This window comes from Ochotona princeps, chromosome 17 (genome assembly GCF_030435755.1).
Source record: "Ochotona princeps isolate mOchPri1 chromosome 17, mOchPri1.hap1, whole genome shotgun sequence".
NCBI classification, from domain to species: domain Eukaryota; kingdom Metazoa; phylum Chordata; class Mammalia; order Lagomorpha; family Ochotonidae; genus Ochotona; species Ochotona princeps.
The window spans coordinates 26,839,630-26,858,398 of NC_080848.1; the positions used below are offsets into that span (position 1 = coordinate 26,839,630).

Sequence of the window (18,769 nt, forward strand, 5' to 3'; positions counted from 1 at the left end):
AAATCATGCAACCCAACTATCAGCTACTAACAAGAGACTCACTTTAAATCCAAAGACATACAATTGGGTTTAAAAGGAAAGGACAGAAAAGTAATTACACAAGAATAGTAATCAAAAAAGAGCTATAGTAATATCAATACAAAAAAGTTGAAGATGTAACGCCACTATAAGCCATCAGACCCGCCAGACACACACAGAACTTGTCAGAGCATCATAATGTACATTATTTGCACGTGCACAGGAACACTTTCTGGGATAGATGATCTGTTAGGCAGTAAAATAATTCTCACTAAATATGAATGATTGAAGTCATACACAGTATCTTCTCTAACCACAAAAGAATAAAGTCAGAAATCAATAACAAAAGGAAAGCTGGAACTTGCACAAATGTGTGAAGGATAACACAAATGTGGCATCTTCAACACCAAATGCGTCAAAGAAGAAATCACTGATAAAATCAGAAAAATGCTTCGAGATGAATGCAAATAAGAACTCAACACACCAACATTTATGAGACGCAGTTAAAGCAGTAATTAGGGGACAAGCTATAGTTGTAAAAGCCTACATTAAAAAAGAAGAAATGTTAAATCAATTATCTAACTTTACACTTGAAGGAACTAGGAAAAAATAAGAGCAAATTGAAACCAAACCAGGGGCCCGGCGGCGTGGCCTAGCGGCTAAAGTCCTCGCCTTGAACGTGCCCGGATCCCATATGGGTGCCGGTTCTAATCCCGGCAGCTCTACTTCCCCTCCAGCTCCCTGCTTGTGGCCTGGGAAAGCAGTTGAGGATGGCCCAAAGCTTTGGGACCCTGCACCTGTGTGGGAGACCTGGAGGAGGTTCCAGGTTCCTGGTTTTGGATCGGCGTGCACCAGCCGTTGCGTCTCACTTGGGGAGTGAATCATTGGACAGAAGATCTTCCTCTCTGTCTCTCCTCCTCTCTGTATATGTGACTTTGTAATAAAATTAAAAAAAAAAAAAAAACCAAACCAGACAGAAAGATAGTAGAGAAAAGAGAAACTAAGGAAATAATCACATAACCAAAATTTCTTCATTGGAAAGATCAGTAAAATTTATAAACTTTTAGCTAAACCAATTAAGAAAGAAAAAGAGCAAAATATTAAATCAGAAATGAAAGCAAAGACATTTTACCAACCTTGCAAAAATTAAAGGAGTTCTTGAGCAATTCTATGTCAACAAACTGGATAATTTAGATTAAATGGAGAAATTCCTAGAAGCAAATTACCGCAAACAACTCTAGAAGATATAGATACCCTTAACAGATTTATAACAAGTAAATATTGAATCAGCATTTAAAAATTTTCCAACTAAGAAAACTGCAAGACCAGATGGCTGCATGGGTGAATTCTACCAAACATTTATAACAGCATTAACACCAACACTACTCAAACTCTTTCAAAAGAGAACACACTTTCCTTTTTTTATATAAGATTTATTTTATTACAAAGTCAGATATACAGAGAGGAGGAGAGACAGAGAGGAAGATCTTCCATCCGATGATTCCCTCCCCAAGTGACCACAATAACTGGTGCTGCACCAGTCCGAAGCCAGGAGCCAGGAACCTCCTCCGGGTCTCCCATGTGGCTGCAGGATCCCAAAGCATTGGGCCGTCCTCGACTGCTTTCCCAGGCCACAAGCAGGGAGCTGGATGGGAAGCGGAGCCGCCAGGATTAGAACCGGCACCCATATGGGATCCCGGCACGTTCGAGGCATGGACTTAAGGCACTAGGCCACCGCATTGGGCCCTAGGTGAGGACTTTAACCACTACACTATTGCATCGGGCCCAGAGTCAACTTTTTTTTTTTTTTAAGATTTATTTATTCCATTACAGTCAGATATACAGAGAGGAGGAGAGACAGAGAGGAAAATCTTCCGTCCTATGATTCACTCCCCAAGTGAGCCTCAACGGGCCGGTGCGCGCCGATCCGATGCCGGGAACCAGGAACCTCTTCCAGGTCTCCCACACGGGTGCAGGGTCCCAATGCATTGGGCCGTCCTCGACTGCTTTCCCAGGCCACAAGCAGGGAGCTGGAGGGGAAGTGGAGCTGCCGGGATTAGAACTGGCACCCATATGGGATCCGGGCACGTTCAAGGCGAGGACTTTAGCCGCTAGGCCACGCTGCCGGGCCCAAGAGAACACACTTTCCAACACACTCTCTGGGGTCAGTGTTAACCTGATACACTTATCCACACAATGGAATCTTTGTCAAAAAGGAATAAAGTACTGTATGCTCAACATGGATAAGATGTGAAAATGAAGAGGAAGAGGCAAGACAAAGACATACGCTATCAGATCACATTTTACCTAAAATGTTCAGAACAATTTTATAGAGACAAAAACTAAATGAGTGGTTGCCCAGGACTGAGATGAGAACAGCATGGGTAGAGACTACAGAAGACAAGGTCTCTTCAGGGATGGTGGACAGATTTTTGAGCTGGAGAGTGGTGGTGATTACACAGGCTTAAGGGTATAAAACTTGGTGAACCGAACGTTTTCAGATGGTAAGTTTTATGTGTGAATTACATATGGAGGGTAACCTTAGTTGATTTATATTGAGAGATAGACACTCCAGTTGTGAGAACAGATAAAAAGCTGGGATGACAGGTGTGCTAGTGGTCGTCCATGGACAAAGGCTTCAGAGTTTACTCTCTGGCAGGGGTGACCTGGACTATGGCGACATGGCTTACTTTTCCAACCACAGTGGTGACAGGAGAGGGTGGAGGCCTCACACTGTCCCTGGTGCTGACCTGAAGGCTTTTGGTTCTTGTCGACCTCTCTGGAAATTCATTTCCCTTGGGGGCACTTATGCTACTTCATTGTATTTCTATGATCAATCCTCCTGATGTGTTGGCCCCAGGACAGTCTCAACGGTTGCGGGAATCTGATGCAACAGCTCACAGACTTTTTAATAGCTCCCACTGCTCCTGCGCCCTCAACAACCTGAGACCAACTTCATTTGAAAAATTCAACCAGTTTCAATCCCCGGAGGAATTTCTGCCTTCCTTTTGTGGAAGGCCAATCCTATACACATTTCTGGTCTAAGTGAGGGCCAAACAGCAGAAACACAGAGCAAGGTTGCCTGGAAGATGGAACTTCTAGGTATTCTTGACCATTTTGGCTTCCAGGTAGATGTTGGTTTTAGCATCTCCCCACAGCCTTCTCAATACTGAGAAGGTTCCTGTCAAAGATGATTGTGAGCTAAGCATGGGATGGAAGAAAGGTACGGGACAAGCACCTGGGCAGGGATGCTGGAGGAATGGGATCTGGGGTCAGATGGTTTTACTCAGACCAAAGCATTTGTGTGCACTGGCTTATGTGTTGGGTGAATTTAAGATAGAGAGTGGTGGGAGGGACAGCAGAATATAGTCACACAGTGTTCTCTCCTCTATTCCCTCCTCCCCCCACACACACTGCAGCTCCTTCCCATACCTAGCAGCGAACACAGCCAGGTTTTACTCTCACACTTCCCACATTTAAGGTTTCCTTTTCAGTCCTTTCCCCTTCCTCTGCCTTTCTATTCCTGCCCACTGCTTCTCCCACTCCAAATCTTCACTTCTTTGTTACTCCTTCTCCTTAAACTCCTGTTTAACAGGAGCCCACTACTGCTTCCAAAATGACCTATTAAATTCACCCTTATTTTTGGTACCCACTTAATTGCTTTTCTCCTTCCCTCTCTTAATCCTGTGTGGATTAATTTGCTAAAAGACAGGAGGCAATATTGAGTGACAACAAAAAGGGATCTGAAATCCACCTATTTCCCCACGCATATTTTGTGTCCCTTCCTCATGCCTATCTTCTTTCCTGTCTAGAATCCCTACTGTCTGTTCTCTGTCTATACAGGTGGAAGAAGTGCTTCCAAGAATTCTTACCAGTTTGTGGAAAGAAGGGTGACACGCTAAGACGAAGCCTCTAGGTTTACACATGTGGTGATGTTAGGAGTTAGGATTCTTCGGTTCCCTTCAATGTCTCTTAAAACTCTTTTGTCCAATCCCTACTCTCACAGTGGTCTGGCCTATTCCAGCCTTCCATCCATGATCAAGAAATCAGGCATTCTTTTGAGAATCATCTATGAGCAAGGCTTTGTTGAAAAATGCCAGTGTGGAGTCACAGCTAATTACTACTTGAAGAGGGGTGGTTAGAGTAATCAACAGGACAGAAGGACAATGCAGTTGAGTCACTTGCTGGAAGGCACTGAGCCCTGAGGAAGCAAGGGGGACAGCCATTTGAATGAAGCCAAGTGTTCTCAGAGGAGAGGGGATTCTGGAGTCACTCAGATGTGATCCAGAATCCCAGCTCTGCTGCTTACTCGCTCTGTGATCTGGAACAAATGCTTTGCTTTACTTAAGACATGGTTCACTTGTCTACAATTTGGGGATAATCTGTAGCACTGTACTTTACAAGCATGTGAATAACATGAGAATTGGTGTTTAACCCACTTCCTAGGACCCAGTGAATATGCAAATGTACACTGGGATGATGACTCGAAATGATGACTCCTAGGTGGTAGGTGGATCTGGAAAGGTAGTGGCCAGTTTGTGTGGAAGCCCATCTGAATGTGAATTTTGTTCTGCCAATGACAACGAGCTATGGAAAATATTTTGAATTAGAGGAAGATGATATCTTACAGGGAATATATGCCACATTGCAGAGTAGATAAAATGGGGCAGAATTGGGAGGCATAAACCCTCTGAAAAGTTCATGGTAATAAGTCAGGCAAGAGGAACAAGATGGTGTGTCTTCAAAGGAAAAATGACTATACCCTGGTGACAATACATGTCGTGTGAAGGAGAAGTCCAGCTGGGCAAGAGGACAATAAACAAAACCAGAAGTACTAGAGAGGACTTCGGAGTTAAGAAGGCACGAGGACAACTATGGAACGGCAAGGACAGCAGCGTACGGTGCGGGTGCAGGAGCGCCATGGTGGCTGACTGGTGTGACACTGTGAAGGCAGAGAAGAGGCAGGTAGATGTGTGATGGCCCTGGGGCTGGTTGTCATCTCTCCTGCCTTTCGCCTCTTCCCACTCCGGCCGCTCTCCTGTCCGAGCTTCCTCCCTCTTCCTGCAGGTTCTCACACCTCTCCCTGGAGGTCTGACCTGGAGGTGTCTCTAGCCCCTCACCACACTGACACTGAGCACCAAGTTTTCCAGCTCTTTTCTTTATTGCTCTGGAAATACTTCTTATGTTTCATTAAATATTTGTGACTATTTACAAAATATGAGAAACAAATAACTTTGTAAAGGAGAAAAAATATATCTAACAATCTCATCAATCAGATAAAACCTATGTCGATGGCTATTTTGACATTTTGAACTTTCATTTCATAAATATGCCTTTATAGCATATTTTTAGCAAAATATTTTGTAACTCTATAAAACAACACCACAACATGGTAAAATAAAACCACATATTTTATTAGACATCCTTTAAGGATATGTATTTATGCTAACTAGTATTTAATTACATGGAGGCACTATATTTTATTTAACTATTAATTAACTAGATGTATATCTATATCATTTATAGTTTATCAATATTATGACAATGTTGTGATGATATCCTCAAACATACATTTAAAAATAAGTTTCTACTTCCTTAAGTATCTACAAAAGTTGCTGGGTCACAGAATATAAGTAATTTATTGATTTGCGGGCCTGGCGCAACAGCATAGTGGTTAAAGTCCTTGCCTGGCACGCGTCGGGATGCCATATGGGCGCTGGTTCTAATCCCGGCAACCCTGCTTTCCATCCAGCTCTCTACTTGTGGCCTGGGAAAGCAGTCGAGGATGGCTCAAAGCCTTGGGACCGTGCACCTGCATGGGAGACCTGGAAGAGCTCCTGACTCCTGGCTTTGGATCGGTTCAGCTCCAGTCGTTGCGGCCACTTGGGAAATGAACCATTGGACGGAAGATCATGCTCTGTGTCTCTCCTCCTCTCTGTATATCTGACTTTCCAACTAAAATAATAAATAAATCTTAAAAAAGAAGAAGAATGGGTTTGGAGTGAAGGATTTAAAAAAATTTATGGATTTGCACATATTTTAAATGTTTCTAGATTTATCTATTTCCCCAAACTTTCAGTACTGCTAAGAGTTATACATTTTTTGAGAATTATATGCTTTAAAAAGTATTTGTCAACTTCATAACTTATAAAACAAATTTCCCTTTGTATTTTAACTTCTTGCATGATTAATGAATTATTAATGATTATATTTCCACAGGCAATAAGAAGCAATGGACACTTTAGGGAGAAATTTTGAATCATTCAACATTTCATAACTTTGGTGACATCTTCCATCCGGACTTGGCACATATCAAGTTTCTTGTTGGCTTTCAGCAAAGGACAGGAATTCATTGACACTAACAGGTAAGTCACTGACAGCCGCTCAGAGTGCTACGTGGCCCCTGGGTGTGGAGTATCAGTAATAGCTTTTTCATTTCTCAAGAATTTGTTGGTAGGTTTTGTATTTGGATATATTACAAATAAATTTTATACTCAGCAATAAGAATTTTTAAAACCTGTGTTGCTACATGATATGATTCTTTCATGTGTTATTATATTTTGAAACCCCTTCCTCCTGTCATAATTTATGCATAGTTCATTCAAAGCAAAATGCCCAGATAACACAAAGACATTGAGATTAAAGCTAGAGGAGCTCTGAGACTTTTTTTTTATCTTTTATGTTTTCTCATGGGAATATTTGCACATCCACAAAGTAAACAAAGTGATATAATGAACTTCATTCCACCCTTTCTATTTCTTGTGCTTTGCAGCCAAAGTATTATTCACCAATACTGACATTTAAAAACTCTTCAGAAAGATTATCTAAAGATTTGAGTATAATAAAAACCACACATTTTAAATATAAAATATGAGAGTTCCAGGAAGATTCGCGTTTGTCCTGACTTCCTTGAGTTATCCCTGCAGATGGCCTATGATGACACATGATGCTGGAGAGGTATTTATGCGGAAAGATTGAGAAGGAACTAATCACCCAGCTTTGACACGGTCAAGACCATCTACTTCTTTTTCCTCTTTGTAATGACAGTTTTTTTTCTCACACATACTTCTCTTCAACGATAAACCATTTGTAACCTCCCCAGTTCACACCATTAGTCTTCATACTTCTAAAGATTTATGTGCCAAGTTGATCCTGTCTGTGACCACAGGAATTTGTTGACATTCATTCATGCATTCATTCACTAGTTCAATTATATTTGAGGAGCCTCAGGTTCACAAATCGTCATCCTTGGCACATCAGGTATGAAAACATGGAGTCAATGGGCAAGAATAGCATGGTCCAAAAGGAAAACGGTTATATTTATAAATGTCAGTAATATAGTGTAGAATGTGCTTAGGGAGATAAGTTGGTGAGAACTTTGGAAACGTTTATACCCACTGGAGACTCCCAATTTCATCTGAAGGGCTGCTTCACAGTGACACTGGTCAACTCAATCTTGACTCTCTGTGAAAATGATTGCATCTCCAACACTTTGCTTTGCATAGCTATTCTGTAGGCGTGGTGGAAGAACTCATGGAAATCCAGAACCTCACGTGGGTGTCAGAGTTCATTCTCTTAGGGTTCTCACATACTCAGGAGCTGCAAAAATTCCTGTTCGTGGTGTTCTTATTGGTCTATGTCACCACTGTCATGGGAAACCTCCTCATCATCTTCACAGTGACCTTGGACCCTAGACTCCACATGCCCATGTATTTCCTGCTCCGAAATTTAGCTGTCATAGATCTTTGCTATTCCACGGTCACCTGTCCAAAGATGCTGGTGGACTTGCTCTCTGAGCAGAAGACCATCTCCTACCAGGGATGCATGGCCCAGATTTTCTTCTTCCACCTCCTAGGAGGTGGGACTGTCTTCTTCCTCTCAGTGATGGCTTATGATCGCTACATAGCCATCTCCCGGCCCCTCCACTATGTCACCGTCATGAACACTCGGCTGTGTGTGGCACTGGTGGTGGCGGCCTGGGTAGGGGGCTTTGTCCACTCCATTGTGCAGGTATCTCTGATGATTCCCCTGCCCTTCTGTGGCCCCAACATCCTGGACAACTTCTACTGTGATGTCCCCCAAGTGCTGAGACTTGCCTGCACAGACACTTCCCTCCTGGAATTCCTCATGATCTCCAACAGTGGCATGCTGGTCCTCATCTGGTTCCTCATCCTTCTGGTGTCCTATGCCATCATCCTGGTAATGCTGAGGTCCCACTCAGGGCAAGCAAGGAGGAAAGTTGCTTCCACCTGCACCACCCACATCATTGTGGTGTCCATGATCTTCATCCCCTGCATCTATATCTACTCGCGCCCCTTCACCCCATTCCCCATGGACAAGGCTGTGTCTATCAGCTATACGGTTTTGACTCCTATGCTCAACCCCATGATCTATACTCTAAGGAACCAGGAGATGCAGACAGCCATGAAGAGATTGGGCAAACACCTCGTAACTGGCAGCTCAATATAGAATTTGAATAAGTTAACTTTAGGGACTATTGTTATGGTATGTTAAGACACCATTTGTGACACCAGCAGTGTCGCTATGTGCTGGTTCAAGTTCCAGCTATTCTTTTAATGTACCTAAGAAAAAGGTAGAGGATGGCTTAAGAACTTGGGCCCCATCCATCAATGTGGGAGATCAGGATGGAGTTCCTAGCCACTGTCTTTCAGCCATATGGAAAGTGAACTAGCAAATGGAAGATTTCACTCACTTTCTCTCTCTCTTCTCCATCTCCCTCTCTCTACATACACACCCTTTGTTATGCATTTCAAATAAATTAACATATTTAATTAAATAAACCTTATAAAATACATAGTTTCAATTTAAATGTCAACTCTTCTAAATTCTTCCCATATGAAAAATAAAGGAAAACAGAGGCAAAATGGTTAGTGCTCATCCTGTCAGGAGGGGAGAGCCCCTTGCGTTCTTCTCTGCTGTCCTAAAGCAGAGTTGATAGAGAAAACCAGCAGGGTGTTTGCAGACACTACCCAGCCTGTCAGATATCCACAGTCCATCTTCCCAGACTAGTTCTCATTGACCTACTGATGTAACAGCTGAGCTGATCCTATAGGCCTAGCTGCCCCAATGCTCAGGTGCATCAGGATTCCAGTCACCTGTTAGTAGCTGGATCGTGAATGTGAAAGGTTAGCTGGAGACTGTCAGACAGATGGTGATAGTTTCTAATATGGAAGACAGACATGGAAACCACACAAACTGAAGGGGAGAAAAGTATCTCCAAGAAGACAGGCAATTCAGAGAACAGGAAACATTTTTCATAAGGTTTCAAATACAGTTTGCATTCTGAGGGAACTACAGCTCTATCTACAGCAGTAAGCAGTAATAAACAGAATGTCCACACCATCATTCTGTCATGGAATGCTTCACAAAACATTGCGAGACGTGCAATCCTGGGCATTCACCCTGTGAAGGCCACATTACCTCCAGATGTGAGCAGGTACCAGGTATCTGACCGAAGGAATGAGGAATATCCCATACTACCCGCACCTGAGATGGTTAGAAAAATGTTGTAAGGATCAAGATTCACCGGACAAGCTCTACATTGTCTGTGTGCCTGTCACCAGCTTCAAAAATGGACAGTCAGTTGGGAGAGAACCACTGACTGTCCAAAAAACTTATCAAACAGAAAAATGAAATTATGGGAGTGAACACCAGGCAAATCAGGTAAGTACAAGGAGTCTCCAAACGGTGCCCTGAAAGTGTGCACTACTGGAAATCTGTGCATGAAGCTTAAGTTTATTGCACCAAAATAAACTTTTCTTTTCTTTTTAAAATTTTTTGACAGTTCTCTCTTTTATTATTTTAAAAAAATATTTTACTTTTTATTTTTTATTGGAAGTCAGATATAGAAAGAGGAGGAGAGAAAGAGAGGAAGATCTTCTCTCCATTGATTCACTCCCCAAGCAGCTGCAATGGCCAGTACATTGGGTCCTCTCTCTTTCTTTTAAAGATTTATTCATCGGGGCCAGAGCGATGGTTCAACTAGCTAATCCTCCGCCTGCAAGTGCTTGCATGCCATACGGACACAAGTTTGTGTTCCAACTTTTCAACTTCCCATCCAGCTCCCTGCTTGTGGCCTGGGAAAGCAGTGGAGGATGACCCAAGTCCTTGGATTCCTGCACCCACGTGGAAGACCCAGAAGAAACTTCTGGCTCTCAGCTTTGGATCAGCTCAGTCCTGGCTGTTGTGGCCATTTGCAGTATGAACCAGTGAATGGAAGATCTCTCCTCTGTTACTATGCCTTTCAATAAAAACAAAACTTTTAAAAATAAAGATTTTAAAAATTTATTTGAAAGGCATAATGACAAACAGTGAGAGGGAAAGGCAAAGAGAGATTTCTTCTGCTGGTTAATTGCACAAGTGGCTAGACCAGATTGAAGCCAGAAGCCAAGAACTCTACCCAGATCTCCCACATGGGTAGTAGGGATTTAAGTACTTGGGCTATCTTCTGCTTTCTCCAGGAAGTAAGCAGGGAGTTGGGTTGGATGTGCAGCAGTCAGGTTTGGAAGCGACATTCTGATATGGGATGGTTGTATTGCAAGTAGTCACTCAATTTGCTGGAACAAATACCTGCCCTGTCCAGTCTTTTTTCAATGATTATATTTTAAAATTTGAAGTCACCATGAATGTTCATATTGCTTGTCATATAAGTATAAAAGGAAGAATTACTACAAACCCAAGATTCTGTGTAAAATGCATGTATGTCATAAAATGTTATGTTATACATGAATGTTCACGGACACACCACTGAGAAACCAGAAGGTGCAGCACCTGCCTGAGCTGTCCTCTCCATTGCACAACCCTGATCTGCACACCCCCCACCCATACTAGTCATTTTGTTGAATTTTTAATCAACACAGGTTTTTTTTTGGTAATTTTTCAAATTGGAAAGACTGATTTACAGATAGAAGCAGAGACAAAGATTTTCCACCCACTGGTTCACTCCCCAAGTGGCCACATCAGCCATAGCTGAGATGATCTGAAGCCAGGAGCCAGGAATTTCTTCCAGGTCTCCCATGCAGGTGCAGGGTCCCAAGGATTTTGGATGTCCTCTACCACTTTCCCAGACAAGCAGGGAACTGGCTGGAAAGTGGAGCAGCTGGGATATAACCTGGAGCCCATATGGGATCCTGGTGCATGGAAGGAAAGGACTTTAACTACTAGGCTACCGCATCTGTCCCAGTGCTTTTTTAAAATAAATTTTATCACATGAATATTACTATGTCTTGGTTTGGTTTTTTGAGCTTTATAAAAACAGCACCGTGAACATTATATTCTGGCATTTGCTTTTTTATTTGGCATGTTTCTAAGGTCTACACACTATTGTTGTTATTTGGGTTACTTCCAATTTTTGGCTATTGCAAACAGTGCTATCATGAATCTTCCACTACTTGCATGCACTCACCATGCTTAGAGCTCAGATTCACAGCCATGGGAGTAGAAGTGGCTATCTCTGAGGGTAGAGTTGGTTTATAGGTGGGTTATTATTATTGGCAACTTTATGCATTCTGTTTCTTTCTCTGTTTGTGGTGGGTTTCTATAATTTCTGATACTAATTTTAACATAAACATGTATCAACCTTTTACTTTAGAATGAACTCTTTCTTTCTTGCTTGCTTGCTTATTTATTTATTTACTTATTTTTGGTGATGTTTACATAGTTGGCTAGGGTAGGAAAGGTTGAGGGCTAGGGGAAAGTGGATGAAACAATTGTTTCCAAATTTCCCTTTTCTTTCTCCTATGCTATGGGGAAGCGGGCAGATTAGGGAAGAAGCCATACCTCGCTTTCCAACCGCCCCAGTACCCAGGGATGAGGTACAGCCACTCAGTGTCATCTCAGGGTCCCTGAAGTGGAACATGCTCCAAGGGTTCTGTTAAAGTGTTTGATAACTCTGAAATGCTGTTGATCTTGTTGATCCAAGGCTGAGGAAATATTTCCAATGTCCATCTGCTAACACAGTCACCCCAGAGTTTCCATTCATCCAAATATTTGCTGTCAACACTTGGCTGGGATGGTTGGCCAATTTGTTCTGCTCTCCTTCTTTCACTATGGAACAAGAAGTCCTCTGCAGGTCCCAATGAACTGCTACATCCACAATGTGTATCTGGGCATTATGTCCACTGTTCCATCTTAGCCATGAAGGAGGCCCAGTTCCGACACATGCATTCCACAGTTAGATCACAGATCTTACAATTCTTCCTATAGTTGGAGTTTTGAGTCCAGTGGTTCAATTGGGGGGGGGGGGAGGATCCCCAAAGAGACCTCATTTGAGGTGATCCCAGGCCTGATTCCCTCTTATCAATATGGGGTTTGGCTCAGTCCATTACCCACATTAACTTATACACACACTGGTAGTTGCAATTTCTGGGTCAGTTCTATCTCCAACCCTGACACTTAAATAAACCAATGGATGCTGAGGCCCAGTCCAACCCTGCCCCACACACTCAGTCCTCACATATACCAGTGAAAGCTGCTGCCTAGTTGGAGCAACCCCCAGTAATCCTAACTAGGCCCAACCACAGCCCTGGTTCCTGTGAATGCTGTTTTGTGCAACAGACTGATCTAGTGTGTCCCACATCCATTCAGCTCTTATACACATCAATGGGCATTGTGTACAATGGGTTGTAGAGTTTAGCTCAACCCAACAAACTCCACTATCCAACTCACACTCATGCCAGCAGGTACTACTGCCTGTCTAGCCAGACATGCCTCCAGCCCTGGTTTACATGCTCAACAGTGGGAGTTGCAGCCCATGAGAGAGGTGCCCACAGTTTATCTAAAGGCCCACTCCCAGCCCCAGCTCTTGCACTCTCAAGGTGGTTCTGCAGTCTAGCTTGTCAGGACTTTCCCTTAGTCCCAGGACTTGCCCCCAGTCTCAGCACTTGCCAGCTGATGCTGCACCAAGGCCCAATCTGCCTGTACTTACTCTGGCTCATGCTTAAATGAGTAGATGCAGCTAGCCCAGCCTGGTTCTCCCCCAACCCAGTTCACATGCATGCCAAAAGGTATTGTAGCCCTGCCCTGCCTGTTCTGTCTCTGGTTCCAATACTCACGCTCGCTACAGGGAGCAGTGACCCAGCATTGGAGCCCTCCCTCAGCCTCACTACTCACCTCAACATTTGCTGGTGGGTGTTATAGCCTGACCTGGCTCGGTCTGTTCTCAGTTCCTGCTCATGCTTGTGGGTGTCACTACTACCCAGCCCAGCCCAGCCAGCCACCTGTCCTGGGCCCAATGTGGACTGGCTGGTGTTGCAGTCCGACCTGGTCTGTCCTGCACTATCCTGGTTCTCATATCCGCCAGTGGGTGTTATGAAATGACCCAGCTTGGCAAGCCCCAGGCCTGACACACAGGTATGCCAGTGGATACTATAACCTGGCATGGTCTGGGCTGCTCACCTGCAGGGACTGCATCCCCACAAAGCAGTTCCTCAAGCTTCTCTAGCAGGTCAACTCCTGTTGGCAGATCTCATGCACACCAGTGGGACCTTGGCCTAGACTGACTTAGTCTACCTCCTGTCCTGGAAGGAACAGTGGCCTTGCCCATCTAGCTTACATTGGTTCTGATTCTACTGTTTGGTGCTATGGCCCAACCATACCTAGTTCATGCCCAGACACAGCTCTTATGTGGGTCAGCAGATACCAAGATCTAACCCAAACTGTCCTAAACCCACCCTGACTCTCATGAACACCAGTGGGTGTTAGATTCTGGTCCAGTCTGGCACACCCAAGGCCCAATCCACATCCATTCCAAGGGAAACTATAGCCATGTCAAACCCACACTGCCACCCCCATTCCAGCTCTTGTGCTCACCAGAGAGAACCACAACCCAGCCAGAGCATTCCCTTTCCGCCCCAGTCAGGCCTGTTCCCAGCCACATATCCTGTATGCCAGTGGCTGCTCTAACTCAGCTAGCCACAATCCTCTGCTCTTGCCATTGTCATTGATGGGCTGAAACTGAGCCAATCGATGACTCATGAAACTGGTAGATGTGACAGCATAACCCAGGATGACCCTCACTCTTGCCTGTCTCCTGTACCTGCCGAGGGGTTAAGGTTTCACTGACCACTTCCCAGTCCACACCCCTCCACAACCAACCCAAACACTTGCCACTGAGTGCAGTAAGCTTGCCAGTGGGTATTGTAGCCAGGACCAGCCCAGCAAAACAGGATTATGGATGCACTTCTTTTATTCTGCCTGTAGTACTTGATGGGCTTTCATGGATAGCAATTCACACACAAAGTGCTAGAATTTTACAGTTGGTACCAGGGAATGAAAAAAGAGGAAGAGAAATCTGCTTAGAGATCTAGTGGACAAACAAAAGACACAATTTATAGAATTGTCATTTACAATGCAGTCAACATTCTCTCACCCAGGGCACTGACCAAACCTGAGATGAAATCAATACAAATTTTAAGACAGAAATCAAGCTAGTGGTCTGGATGACACTGTGAGAAACAGAGCTGTCCAGTGTGCTGAAAGGAACATTGTCAGTGAACCCTGACGTGTGTGGCACCAAAGAAGCAGCAGCAGCAGCAGCATTTGGCTCTGTGTTGGAAGGTGCTCTGTTCACCACTTGCTGAACTACAAACCCTGTGCTGGGGCTCGAAGCTTCCTCAAGGCTTAAAGGGCGATTGTGATGTACGCTCAAGCTTGTGAACCAACTCTTTGGTGAAAAGGGTCCTTCCCAAGGGCCCTGGAATGTGTTTTCTTTGAAGAGACTCTTGTCCTTTCTGACTTGGGCAGGCTAACCTGCTGTCTCACGAAGCCACACAATTATCAATATCCTGTGTTTTTCTCTTGCCCCAAGGCAGACCTCTCAAATAGTATCTTGGACTCAAACTTTTCTTAACAACTCCCATTGCTCCCTGGTTCCCAGTGGGAATCGTACCAGCTCTTCTTCTTGAGCCCAGTGCAGTCACTTCCCCTGAGGACATCCTCCTTCCAAGGCCCAAAGCTCATGAGGCATGCACAGCAGGTGTGGGCAGTGATGGGAAGCTAGGAAGCTGCGAGAAGGGGACCATCAGAAACTTGTGAGACCTGAACTCACTCTCCCACTTGGATGAAGAAAGGTGAGAGATGGAGGCTTTCCACATCGATCTGAAACGGTCTACATGAGGGAGGGCATATTACTTTCCTACCTCATGCTCTCATTGTGGGCAACATTTCTTCAGCATTTCTCTTGTCAGCTGTTCCAGGCTCTGTGACTCCTAGGATAATGCAGTAACGATGCAGATGGATGAGGAAGGACTAGAATAAAGAATGATGCTAGAAAACGACGATCTTACAGGGGAGATGTGTTTACAATGGTGTAAGAAAGGAGAGAAATATGGGATGTGTACTACGGGGAGGAGTGGAAAGAGGAGTCACAGCAAGGTGCCATGTCGGTGAGCCGTTCGTACAAAGAGAGGGCAGTGAAGAACTTGCCAGGAAACAAGCATGGAGATCAAGTCCTGACTACTGAGAAAACCGTCACTATCAAAGAGCCAAGACTTCCAAAGAGACAGAGAGACAACACCTCACAACACGTGGGGAGGCCGTGATTGATGTCTCAGGTGCTGAGGGGCAGCTGCATCATATGTGGATGTGTGTTTCTTTCCCAGCTGCATCCACCAAGTACTTGGCATCACTCGTGTGGAGCCCCAGTCAGTGGCCACTAGAGGCAAACATGTGACAGAGGACCATGATGAGAGACCCAGCTCAGACAGGTCTTAGGGGAAGCTGTGTAGAGGCAGGGCTGGAGTGGAAGCAATGGAACAGAAGGAGGGAACACAGTGATCTCCACAAAACAAGTTGTGGAGACTAAGTCAGAGAGGATTTGAGAGACACAGCAGCCCCTGGGGAGAAGGCTCACCCTGGGCCCACCTTGTCCCCCTCCATCTCTCTCCCTCCTCTGCTTCCCACCTGGGCCCCATATCCTCCCCAGCTCCAATATTTCTGTGTCTCCCTCCGGCCATGTTCTGTCACCTCACCTGTAATGTCCTGTTATTTCTCCATTGTTTCCATTTCTTTGCCTTCAACACTTCTTTCCTAGTCGAAACTTCGTGAAACCTACTAAACAGCTGTCCTTTCAGAAGGCTTCTCTGAGTCCCCTTCAAGCCACGTTCATGCTGTTTCTCAATCTACTGAATTTCCCTGCCCCATCTTCTCTCTTCTCCACTAAGCACCTGTGCATCTTACGCACTAAGAGGCACCCTCATGGGTCGCCTCCAAGAACGTAGGTGTGTTCAGAGGCCCCCTTCCCTGACGTGCACACAATGGTAAATTATTCATCCACCTTGCAGGCAACACAAAATCCTATTGAAGATCGATTCTGTGAAGGACAGTGGTGCCAGGACCACATGAATGGCAAGATTGAGATGTCTGACTGTAGCATCCCAGGGTGAGCTGTACTGGTGACAATTGGAGGCATGAAAAGCAGTCAGCATTTTGATGTGTTGAATGTTGTCTGACAACCAAGGAGTGCAGACAATGAGCATCTGGAAGGGGGATGGATGCCCTTAGCAGAAGGCTTCCCAGAGGAAATGGAGGACTATCCCAGGAACTGCAGGAGGGTCCTGTGACAGCCCAGACAATAGAACACAGCAACTGTAAGGGTAGGTCTTCTCAAACACTTCTGGGACATGTGCATAACCTGAACTTTGCCATAACCTTGGGTTCTTGCACAGTCCCGAAAGAGAAGTGAGAGTGCTTATGTCATTCCAGGATGAGCTCTTGCTTTTCTTTCACAGCTCAGGCAGTAAGCTGACTGACACCAATTGCTTCTAATTGGAAGGTCCTGTTTTTCTGGTTGTGCTGTTCACTACTGGGTTAGGATGGGACTCTTACTGACCGGATATTTAAAAGTGTATGATGCTTTAACTGGTTATCTGCTCAATGCCATACAGTTGATTGGATCATTTGTATTGTGCAGGGATGTAAGCTTGGCTGCTTACATGATTCGCATCATATACCCTGTGTAGGAATCCCTGTTCACAGCTGGTCATGGTTGCTCCTCTCTTGCGTGTGTGGTAGAATGGGACAGTATAGCAGTCGGTACAACCAGTAAATAAAGATTCCTGAGCTTCCAAGAGTCTGTCTTTGACACATATTTGGGATAATTTGGTCAACTCAAGGCAGTCTTTAGCACGTTGTTCTAGTCTAGTTTGAGACCATGCTATTCTAAGCACCATTTTTATTTCCTACACTCAGATGTGGAACCTGAAACCACAGAGAAGAGAAAGCTATGCATGGCGTATTCTCATGGAAATGGAGACCTGAAGTTTGCCTCCAGGTCTGAGTGGCTCCACGTGTTTTCCTCCCACTGCAGCACACACTGGTCTTGAGAATGAGTTGCCTGTGATCCTGGATGCCTTTCAGCATCTCATGGGTGAGTCTTCCTGCCCCGGCTTTTAAACTCCTCAGACACACCATTCAGGCAGCGCCTGGTGTCACTCTGCACCTGAGGATGCTCCCCCCAGATGGACCTGAGCCATCTGAATCCCTGATGACCAAATGTGCGTGAGTGACTAGAGCTGCATCCCCAAGGCAGCATGGAGCTCAGGAACGTCACGTGGGTGTCGTATTTTGTGTTCCTGGGGCTCACACAGACTCGGGAGCTCCAGCTCTCATTGTTCCTGGTGTTCCTCTTGGTCTACATCACCACTGTTGCGGGAAACCTCCTCATCATCTTCACAGTGACCTCTGACTCCCAGCTCCATGTGCCCATGTACTTCCTGCTGCGAAACTTGGCTGTTGTAGACCTCTGCTTCTCCTCAGTCACTGTCCCCAAGATGCTGGTGGACTTGCTCTCTGAGCAGAAGACCATCTCCTACCAGGGATGCATGGCCCAGATTTTCTTCTTTCACTTCCTCGGAGGAGTCATGGTCTTCTTCCTCTCAGTGATGGCCTATGACCGCCTCATTGCCATCTCCCGGCCCCTCCACTATGTCACCGTCATGAACACTCGGCTGTGTGTGGCACTGGTGGTGGCTTCCTGGGCAGGAGGCTTTGTCCACTCCATTGTGCAGGTGTCTCTGATGATTCCCCTGCCTTTCTGTGGCCCCAACATCCTGGACAACTTCTACTGTGATGTCCCCCAAGTGCTGAGACTTGCCTGCACAGACACTTCCCTGCTGGAATTCCTCATGATCTCCAACAGTGGCATGTTAGACATTATCTGGTTCTTTATCCTCCTGGTCTCCTATGCCATCATCCTGGTGATGCTGAGGTCCTATCCAAAGGAGGCGAGGAAGAAGGCAGCTTCTACCTGCACCACCCACATCATTGTTGTGTCCATGATCTTCATTCCAAGCATTTACCTCTATGCCCGGCCCTTCACTCCATTTCTCGTGGACAAAGCAGTGTCCATCAGTCACACAGTCATGACTCCTATGCTTAATCCCATAATCTACACCCTGAGGAACCAGGAGATGCAGGCAGCACTGAAGAGATTGGGGAGGCATTGCCTGGTGTGTAAAAGGGAGTGACAATGGAAAGCATCTTGTTTTTATCCCCCTGCAAAGTGTAGAGATCTTTTGCATCTGCCTTCGTCCTAGTCTATGGATTTGCTCCAAGAGTCATCTTAGAAGTTTTTGGTTGTAAAACTATGCAACTTACTCAAATTTCTGGTGAAAGCAGTTTGTTTTCTTCATGGACTCAAGTTTGTTTGAAATGCCCCATGTCCCAGGAAGCACAATTTGTTTCCCACTCCAGGTGGACACTGTCTTTTGGTGAATTTCCTGTATTTTGATTC

General features: G+C 45.0%; 2 protein-coding genes across 2 annotated transcripts; both read left to right on the forward strand.

Moving 5' to 3' along the window:
• The first annotated feature begins 7,551 nt into the window (after nt 1-7,551).
• LOC101535303 (olfactory receptor 4D1-like) lies at nt 7,552-8,487 on the forward strand. The gene has a single exon (XM_004590991.2). The coding sequence runs from the start codon at nt 7,552-7,554 to the stop codon at nt 8,485-8,487; it is 936 nt and encodes a 311-aa protein (XP_004591048.2).
• An 8,748-nt stretch (nt 8,488-17,235) lies between these two features.
• Nucleotides 17,236-18,503, forward strand: LOC101532433 (olfactory receptor 4D2-like). The gene has a single exon (XM_004599840.2). It carries the CDS (start codon nt 17,568-17,570, stop codon nt 18,501-18,503), a length of 936 nt encoding a protein of 311 aa, XP_004599897.2. The 5' UTR covers nt 17,236-17,567.
• Nucleotides 18,504-18,769: the final 266 nt, after the last annotated feature.

What these genes read in the sequence shown, in the direction of transcription:
- LOC101535303 (XM_004590991.2), top strand. Translation starts at nt 7,552, where the DNA reads ATGGAAATCCAGAACCTCACGTGGGTGTCAGAGTTCATTCTCTTAGGG.
- LOC101532433 (XM_004599840.2), top strand. Translation starts at nt 17,568, where the DNA reads ATGGAGCTCAGGAACGTCACGTGGGTGTCGTATTTTGTGTTCCTGGGG.